Source organism: Microtus ochrogaster, chromosome 8, assembly GCF_000317375.1.
Source record: "Microtus ochrogaster isolate Prairie Vole_2 chromosome 8, MicOch1.0, whole genome shotgun sequence".
NCBI classification, from domain to species: Eukaryota; Metazoa; Chordata; class Mammalia; order Rodentia; family Cricetidae; genus Microtus; species Microtus ochrogaster.
In genome coordinates, this window is record NC_022015.1 from 14,555,825 (window position 1) to 14,565,805 (window position 9,981).

General features: G+C 42.9%; 2 protein-coding genes across 4 annotated transcripts in view; one reads left to right on the plus strand and one right to left on the minus strand.

Annotated features, from left to right (window-relative positions):
* The window catches only part of Igsf6 (immunoglobulin superfamily member 6), a 15,443-nt gene extending 7,207 nt beyond the window's left edge, over nt 1-8,236 (plus strand). Inside the window, exons 3-6 of one of the 2 annotated variants that reach the window (XM_005351141.3) lie at nt 1,410-1,513; nt 2,266-2,316; nt 2,617-2,694; nt 5,207-8,236. In XM_005351141.3, the coding sequence (XP_005351198.1) occupies nt 1,410-1,513; nt 2,266-2,316; nt 2,617-2,694; nt 5,207-5,263 (290 nt within the window). In that variant the 3' untranslated portion in view covers nt 5,264-8,236. The remainder of the gene's footprint in view (nt 1-1,409; nt 1,514-2,265; nt 2,317-2,616; nt 2,695-5,206) is intronic. The other variant, XM_013347734.2, reaches the window with a different exon arrangement.
* The window catches only part of Mettl9 (methyltransferase like 9), a 42,694-nt gene that overhangs the window by 7,901 nt on the left and 24,812 nt on the right, over nt 1-9,981 (minus strand). The gene's annotated exons all lie outside the window — the stretch shown is intronic.

The following is a 9,981-nucleotide window of genomic DNA, read 5'->3' on the forward strand; positions in this document are numbered from 1 at the left end:
CGTGTTACACCTCGACACTGCAGCAGAAGGACAGAGTAGCTGCTCATCAGTGAAGCCTGGGGATAGAAAGAGAACTGAGAAGGGCCTCCATTGTCTCTGTGTCTGTGGATACCAGATGGGAGTCAGTCAGGAAGGTTTTAGAAACTATCAGCTTGGGTCAAGATATTATATTTCCAGATTTATAACATAATTTGTGCTTATGAGATAAAGGTTTAAAGATCTGAGCAAAATGTTATGACAATTTACAAAGAAAAAGTGCATTGTACAAACTGAGTCAATGGGGTAGGACCTATGGGATATTTAGCTGGAACCATAGGTTAGTGGGAAATAATTTTGAATCTAGTTGTATTTCATGTTTCATATAGTGAGTACAGAAAGACACAGTTACTTAATCCCCTCTTTGAACACAGGACACTTCCTGCCCAAAAGGAAAATTCAGAATGTGAAAAAGCATTCAGTATTAGTCCGTGGAGGGCTTCACTAGGGGACACACACGCCACAACTGCCTTGAAAGCAAGCGGCTGGCTCTTAGCTCCTCAGGGCTCTGCCTTCTCCAGTTTTTACCAGATAGCTCAGGTCAGCTTCAAACAGCTGCACCAACAAATACCAAGAAAATATCTGCACTGCAGCAACAGGCTTGGTGACACCTATTGATCACTTCTAACAAAAAGAAAATTTCAATGTCCATGTATTTAAGGAGTAAAAAGTAATTCTTGGGCTGGCTGTAGTGCGGTGGTTCAAGGCCTAAGCATGTTGAGGCAGTAGGTTCAATCAACAGTAGAAGAAAGGGAGGAAAAAAAACAAAAATCAAAAAGATAATTTTTTTTTTTTTTTTGGTTTTTCGAGACAGGGTTTCTCTGTGGCTTTGGAGCCTGTCCTGGAACTAGCTCTTGTAGACCAGGCTGGCCTCGAACTCACAGAGATCCGCCTGCCTCTGCCTCCCGAGTGCTGGGATTAAAGGCGTGTACCACCATCGCCCGGCCAAAAAGATAATTCTTAGCCCTACAACAGATGTTCAACTCAATTTATCTGTTTGGGACAAAGTCTCACTATGTAGCCCTGGCTGTCGTAGAACCTGCTATGTAGAGCAGACTGGTTCCAAACTCAGAGTCCATCTGCTTCTGTCTTGCAAGTGCTGACATTAAAAGTATGAGCCACCATGGCTGGCTCTTCAATTTAATTTTTAATGTTTTTATTGTATGAAGAAGCCTATCTGTTGTAACGCATTTCAAGGCCATGATTTAGCCCATTCTTGAGCATCATCTCCTCACGGGGCCCCAGGCAGACATTGTTGGGATGGTGAGCACAGCAAGTTCAGGCTCCACCTCTAAATGATGTAAGTGAAACTTCGTCGATGCCTGCCAGCTCGTGCTTCAACAGTGCCTCTTCTTTCTGTCTCCACCATGAAGAAGGACTTCTCAGCAGGGAGGTGCACAGTCTCCTGATAGTGATCATAGCACTGTTCTCCGTCTACATCGCCGGGGTGTGTGTCATCTTCATAGTCCTCTTCAGAGTAAGTCCAATGTTCTCACCTTGAATGCTACCACAGAAGTTATTTTCATCTGTCAGCCTCAGAAACACTTGGCCCAACAAACACCTGGTTCACATCTTCAAGGGCCTCCACTTGGGAGGAGGCTGCAGTCACTTGAGCCTTCACAACTGAGACTGCTTGCTAGTCAGAGTTCACAACTAGGGGACTCAGTACCTGTGATGGCTCTCTCTACTCCAAGGGCGAGGGGTGGAGAGGGAGAGGCTACTTTCATCTAGGAAAACCAGAACAATTTTTAAGAGCAGAAACAGTTAATGAAGATATTAGAAGTTGCCTTAAAATATTCCAGACCTAGGGGCTGGAGAGATGGCCCAGGGGTTAAGAACACTGGCTGCTCTTCCAGAGGACCGGGTTCAATTCCCAGCACCACATGGCAGCTCAGAACTGTCTGTAAATCCAGTTCCATGGGATCCAACACTCATGCAGGTAAAACACTAATGAACAGAAAAATAAATTAAAAAATTCAAGTCCTAAATGTACCAAAAAGGACTATCTTTGATGTCTACATGTTTAAAAGTGGGAGTATAAATATCTATTAGAATTCTTTCATATGCTGTAATAGATTCATTTATGTCATTACTTCATTTATTAATTAAACAAAAGCATCAAAAATGTTATGAAAATTATATAGTGTGTCATTCAAACACTGAATTAGCTCAGTTCTCTTTCAGCATAAAATATCACAAAATGTTCACTGATTTTCTTATTCTTCACAGTCAAAATCTAACAGTTCAAGAAGCAGAGAAACCAAAGAAGACTCACAAAAGGTACTGCTAGTACTTGTATTTCAAGACAGTGGCAGGTGGGAACCAGTTCAAATGAGAGCTGTGCTAAGAAGCCCAGAGAACACAGTAACTTCTACCCTAGAGGCTTCTGATCCCTGTTAGGAATCTTCTGCAGTCATCTGGGGAGGAAGTTGCCGATAGATCTCAGCCATGCATTCTACTGCATGCACTCAGAGCACAAGAGCCAATGTGTGGCTGCAGAGGGGTCCCACTGCTGAGTCCCCTGCAATAAAGGTGGAGCTTATGCTCCTGAAAGACAAACCTTCCCTTTTGATTTTACAGAAGAGTGCTCGGCGCATCTTTCGGGAAATTGCTCAAGAATTATACCATAAGAGATATGTGGAAACATGCCAACAACCTGTAAGTATAAAACAGCAAAAGGCACAATGTAGATCTAAGGATATAAAGAAGTACTTCCAACAAGCTGTCAATAACCAAGTTTTCCTTTAGAAGACTCTTTCACAAAGTGTCTTTATCAGAGACCCTCTTTAGCCCAAAGTATCACAGAGCACATCTGATACAGTGTTTAACAGTCAGAGGCCTCCATCTTAGTGATGTGGGTTTTTCCCCCCTCTTGAGTCAAGGTTTCTCTGTGTAGCAGTTCTAGCTGTCCTGGAACTAGCTCTTGTAGACCAGGCTGGCCTCAAACTCACAGAGAGTCACCTGTCTCTGGTCCAGAGTACTGGGATTAAAGGCGTGCACCACCACTGCCCCGCTCATAATGTGGTTTTCAATACAGACAAGGGGCTTTTATGGACTAAAAGCTACTTCGTACTGCAGCCAGTGAGCAGTAGGCCCAAGTCAATGCTACAATCCTGTGCAGATAAAATATATTTAAATCACTTGTTACCAGTAAGGAAAAAATAAATTTGCTAATGACACAAAAGCAGCCGGGCGGTGGTGGCGCACGCCTTTAATCCCAGCACTCGGGAGGCAGAGACAGGCGGATCTCTGTGAGTTCGAGACCAGCCTGGTCTACAAGAGCTAGTTCCAGGACAGGCTCCAAAACCACAGAGAAACCCTGTCTCGAAAAACAAAAAACAAAAACAAAACAAAAAAAAAGACACAAAAGCAGCATCTTGCTAGCTCTAGGACTGGACAGTCTAGGCAACTTCCTGACAGAATACCTCTCAAGCCACAGGCAGGATTCCAATCGAATGCAGTTTTATGGGTAGTAGGATACCTGCTTCCACAACACATGGCTCAATGCACATAGAGAACAGATAACTAGGAAAGAGGCAAACACAACAGGATGATGACTATGAAGTGTGATTTTGTTTTGTTTTGGCTTTTGGGAGGGTGGCAGGATAGGAAAGAGTCATCCGATTTGTAAGGGCTCCATGGCAGAGCATTTGCCCAATATTCATTAAGGCCCTGGGTCCCATCCCCAGCATCAGTTTTTAAAAATAAAAATCTAAACTTTTTTTAACCAAAAGAGAATATCATCCACATATTCAATTCACCCTCCTGTGCATAAAGACAAAAACTGTCTGTTCACACTTTTTCCTATTGAAGCTAAGGCTAATTTTATCTTATTTTTTGAAAAATGGTCTCGCTCGTAGTCCTAGCTGGCTGGGAACTTGCCCTGTACCCCAGGCTGGCCTGAAGCCCACAAAGACGCACCTGCCTGTCTCCTGAGTGCTTTCCCACAGAAGCAAAAGTAAATAGTCTGAAGGAAGATGGAACCAAGAACCGTAAAGTTCTAAGTCAAAGATTTGACAACAGCATCATGACAGATTTTATCTTAGTTCCTATATCGTACTTTAAAAAGAAGGAAAAATGAAGCCAGGTGAAGTAGTACATACCTTTGATCCCAGCACTAGGGAGGCAGAGGCAGGCACATCTTTGAGAGTTAGAGGTCAACTTAGTGTATGCAGCAACTAAAAGCTAGCCAGGACTATATAGTGAGAAACTATCCTTTAAAAAAGGAAAGCTGAGTCAGGCAGTGGTGGCGCACGCTTTTAATCCCAGCACTAGGGAGGCAGAGGCAGGAGGATCTCTGTGAGTTGAAGACCAGCCTGGTCTACAAGAGCTAGATCCAGAACAGGCTCCAAAGCTACAGAGAAACCCTGTCTCGGGAAACCAAAATTAAAAAAAATAAATAAATAAAAAAGGAAAACTGGTAACCAGACTTAGAAGAACTGGAAGAGCCAGGCAAGATGGTATACTCCTGTTATCCCAGCCCTCAGAGACTAAGGGAGAAGAACTATCAGCTTCACAGCAAGCCCCTGAGCCATGTTTCAGAAACAAACCAAGATGAGCATGGTAATATATTTGTGTTTTGCTGTTTTGGCCCCACAACACCACTTTTGTTGTTGTTGTTGTTGTTGTTTCCCCAAGACAGGGCTTCTTTGTGTAATAGCTCTGGCTGACTCAGAACTCACTTTTTAGACCAATTTGTAAGGGCTCCATGGCAGAGCATTTGGCCTTGAACTCAGAGATCTGCCTGCCTCTGCCTCCCAAGTGCTGGGATTAAAGGTGTGTGCCACCTCATCTGTCAGCAACACGTACCTAGTATTTACTTGGTAAAAGCAGAAGATCTAAAGTTCAAGGTCATCCTGGACTACATACATAGTGAGTTCAAAGTCAGTCTAAGGGTTACTTGTCTCAAAAGATCACACCACTAAAGCAAAGGGTGGATTCTTTTTTCATACAAAAAGAAAATTCAAACTGTAAGTACATATGCACATACCCTCATGAGGACACGCATGTACACAAGCTCACATACATATACACACATACACACACACACACACACACACACACGATGATTCATAGTGTACACAAGACCAAAGCTGCATGCTCCTATGTAGCTGTAGGATGACATCACTGGTAACATAATGATAAGCACAGCTCCCGTTTACTGTCACAGGAGAGAGACGGCACTTACGAAAACAGAAGAGCACTTCCCACCCCTGGAAGACCATAGAGGTACTTACTCTCTATCGCAGCGTGAATGGACACAAATCAATCAAAAGCACCAAGGAAAGCTGGGGCACAGCTTAGGTGGCAGAGCGCTTGCCTAGCAGGCACAAAGCCCTGGGTCTGTCTGATCCCCAGCACCACGTAAACTCAGCAACGTGACACACACGAGGCCATAATCTTGACATTTTGAAGGTTGAATAAAGAGAATCAGAGATTCAAGGTCATACTTGAGTAGAGGATGAATTTTAGGCCAGAGATAAATGTCATCCTGTCCCAAAACAACTGCCACCATCAAAAGAAAAAGAAGTGGAAAAGACAGCCAGCCACACCAGAAGACAGAGCGTAAGAAACTGTCACTAACAGTACAAAATGAAAACCTCAAAAAAATTTAACTGGAACTTTTCCAGGAACAGTCTAAAGAGCCTCATTTTAAAAACACAAAAAAACAAAAAAAAACTTCATCTTAATAGTCTTTTAAAATTGTTATGTATATCCTGTCAGTTCACTCAACATAGTGTAGATATGTGACGGCCAAGAACCTGGAGAAGGCTTAGAGTTGAACCACAGATCTGAATTCTGCGGGAATAAGTGTCTTCCTGAGCTGTGGGAATGACAAAACAACGAGAATCAAGGGCGAGGGGGGCAAAAGGAGGGAGGAGAAGGGCAACTTTTGAGTAACAGAAACTCACTGTAAAAAGTATCTAGGAACAAAAATCATTTCTTCTGATATTGAAATGGAGCAATAGCAGTGCACATTCTCCTGCTGAAGTATGCAGAACAACCAAGAAAAGCAACACCAAAAGAGAGACTAGAGGCAGAATACAAATCGGGAAACCCAAAGCAGATCAGAAAATGCCTCAGAACAAATGCATACAACTGACTCTAGATGTCAGTATGGTGACAAAGACTTCAGACCCACGGAGTGCCAGGACCACTGGTGGGTTTAGATGGAGGGCCTGGTACAGCAAGGTCCTCACTATTTCACTAAGAGGTATGCCATGGATTGTTCTTTGAATATAAAGTACTGACAAGCTCACATTGCTCACTAAATTCAATCACAGTATATTCTATCAGTAGTTTCTTTTAAACAGGTACTAACTGCCACACACTCTTCTTAAAACACAGATACAGTCAGTCCTCACACACTTCAAAGTTTCTTTGGAAGAGTCTGACCCTGGTGGCTCAAATCTGTGCTATCCTGATAACATGTGTCCCCAAAACAGCAAAGAGCAGGTGACCTCTCTTTACTTGTGTACACACGCACACACACGGTACACATGTATTGTGTGTAGTATGTATGTATATGTATGTTAGCAACTGCAAAAGAAATAAAACAGTGGTATATACAGCAACACTTTTGTTGGCTGGTTAGCTGTTTGAGATTTTTATTTTTTCATTTCTATGTATGCATGTGTCTGCAAGTGCCCACGGAGGCCAAGCGAAGATATCAGATTCTCTGCAACTGGAATGACAGGTAGTTGTGATCTGTCCAATGTGGGTGATGGGAACAGTACTTTTTTCTTGTGTGTTTTTTGTTTGTTTGTTTGTTTGTTGTTTTTTGAGATAGGGTTCCTCTGTAGCTTTGGAGCCGGTCCTGGAACTAGCTCTTGTAGACCAGATTGGCCTGGAACTCACAGAGATCTGCCTGCCTCTGCCTCCCAAGGGCTGGGATTAAAGGGGGCACTCTTAACCACTGAGCTATTCCCCTCCCTTCCTTTCTGACACATGACCCCACATAGCCTATGAACTCATCATCTTTCTGCTACCATACTCCAAAATGAACGTCCTATAGACTCCAAGAGGCAAACCCCCTCAACTCTGAAACTACCAGTTTAAGCAAAATAAACAAACTTCTAGACCAGAATACAGAAAGGGGCAAATACTAACTCCATTAAGAGTAGAGTACTGGATGTAAGTATCATTCGTTTCTGCCAGTGACTGTGCTCTTGTACTGTTTCCAGGAGACAAATTCCTGTATTGGGATTGAAGTCTAATATGCCTTTCCTGAAGAATGAATGCAACTGCCTCTAAGTTGAACTTTAAACTGAAACTGGGAAGGTATTTTCAGAGGAAGTACCTTACACATCTATTCCCAACATTACACACAAGACGGCCCAACACTCAGTGAGCTGGCTATTCTAAAGGCCTGCCCTGCACTCTGTCCTTGGGTTACACTGAGTTTGCTCTCTCCCAACCTCACCATGTCTGTGTCTTCATGCTTTTACACAGACTCTTGTGTGAGTTTGCAACAGCTATGAAGATACAGCTCAACAGAATGAGCAAGGTCCTGAGTTCAACCCCAGGACTGTAAAAACAAGACAACAAACACAACAGCTCAACAACGCACACACAAAGCCTTCCCTAAGTCCCAGTTAATGAGCTCTCCTTCTTTAGTCCCATCATACTTTACCCTGTCTCTTTACATTACCCCAACATTGCCTGTTACAGCTACAATCTATAATAGAATCACAACTAGAAGCACAGTGTTCATTTATCTTGGTATTTCCACTACCTGGCTCTTCCCAGCAAAGAGGCCTTCAAATGACTTTGTATGAATATGAATGAACAGTAATTCTATTTTAAAACTTCTTTCGTTTCAACTAAGATGATAAACACTTCACTTCCTTGCCGCCACTGACCTTTCTCCAGAAGCTACTAGCTGAATCCTTTCTTGCTCCCTGGGCATCCAGAGAATTTTCCCTGTTACATACTAAACCATAGTCCCCATGTGACTGGCGTCTCCCATGACAGTGAAGATGAATGATGTCAAGATGCACCTTAGTCGGCTGCTGTCACTGTGACAAAGCATCACAGGCTTTGTGGCTTACAAGCAGCAGAAATGTCTTTTTCAGACTTCTGGAGGCTGAAGTGGAATCAGAGTCCTACAAGGTGGGTTCTAATTAGGTCCTTCCTCCAAACTGCTGAAGGCAGAGCGTGAGTTCTGGAACCACTAGCACAGGCCAATGACCTAGTCAACACCATCACCTCCCAAAGGGGCCACCTTGTAGACCCCGCACAATGGAGGAAAGGCTTAACATAGAAGAAGCAAAAGGATCCAGAAGTCTCCTATCTATATCCTCTACCCTGAATTGCCTGCCAAGACATGACAATGAGGTTTTCAAAAGAATTAATTCCCTTTTCATCTCTGTAAGAAATCTCAAACCTGTGACCACTGGGAATCTAACTGAAGAGTCACACTCACCAATAGAGAACTCACTTTGAAACAGTTAAAACACAAAACAAAGGCTTCAGATTCTGAATGCTTTTGTTATGAGTTTAAGGCAGACTAAAAGACACTGACAAATACTTCTATGGGAGGAATTGTGAACAAGTATGATCAATAATCACAAATAAAAAAGGAGTAGAATAGGACAGACTAGAATAAATCTAGCATGGATCAAATACCAGAAACCAGACCCATACAGTTGGCCACTGTTTAATAATACATGACTTAACCCTCATAATAAACCCTGACATGGGTATTAGCCACTCTGGACAGGAGAAGCTCTCATATTATTAAGAGCTCAAGCAAACCCATATTTCAAATTCAAAGAGGGGCTAGCCCTCTGACACTAAGCTCTTTCCACAAAATAGACTAGGAGTCCTGCATGCTTCTATCTGGGTGAGTGAGTTTTAGACTGAATGTCTAACCGGAAGAATGGGCATGCCTATATCCTAGCATTCAAGAAGCAGAGGCAGAAAGACAAACATAAATTTGGGACCAACCCAAGCTACATAGGAAGTTCCATACCAACCAAAACTACATAGCAGGACACAACAACAACATAATAGTCTAATTCAATCAGACCATGACCTTATAAATGAGTAAGAAAGTTGCTAACAGGCTTTTTTTTTTTTTTTTTTTTTTTGGTTTTTCGAGACAGGGTTTCTCTGTGGCTTTGGAGCCTGTCCTGAAGCTTAGCTCTGTAGACCAGGCTGGTCTCGAACTCACAGAGACCTGCCTGCCTCTGCCTCCCGAGTGCTGGGATTAAAGGCGTGCGCCACCATCGCCCGGCCAACAGGCTATTTCTTAAAAGCACAGGCTTCACGCAACAATTTCACAAAATAACGTTATCAAATTTTTAAAGAATAAAATACATAGATAGCCTTAATACTGTTTTCTACAAAACCAGCAGGACAATGATATAAAACCAAGATAACACCCTCCACTGACAAAAAGAGCACCTAAAAGTAATTTACTCATCCACAGTATTAAGGCTATCTATGAGGTGCTGTGGTCAACTCTGTAATCTTATCTCCTCAGGTTAAGGAAGGAATATCCCGAGTTCAGGGCCAGCCTAAATAACCTAGTGAGACTCTATCTCAAATAAAAATTAAAGAGGTGTGGGGGGAGCTGAAGAGGTGTTAAGAGCAGTAAGAGTAGTTACTGCTCTAACAGGGATAGGAGTTTGGCTCTCAGCCCCATGTCAGGTGGCTAACAACCTCCTGTAATCCCAACTCCTGGTCTTTTGGCCTCTGTAAGCACCTGCACTCACATAACCCAACGCATGTACATAAATCAATTTTTAAAAATTAGGAGCCAGCAAGATGGGTCAAAGGGTAAAGGTGCTTGTTGCCAAGCTTGAAGACCTCAATTCCTGGGACCCAACGGTGGAAGGAGAGAATCAAGTCCACAAGCTGTTCTCTTACCTCCACATCTCCCAACACACACACACACACACACACACACACACACACACACACACACACACACACACACAC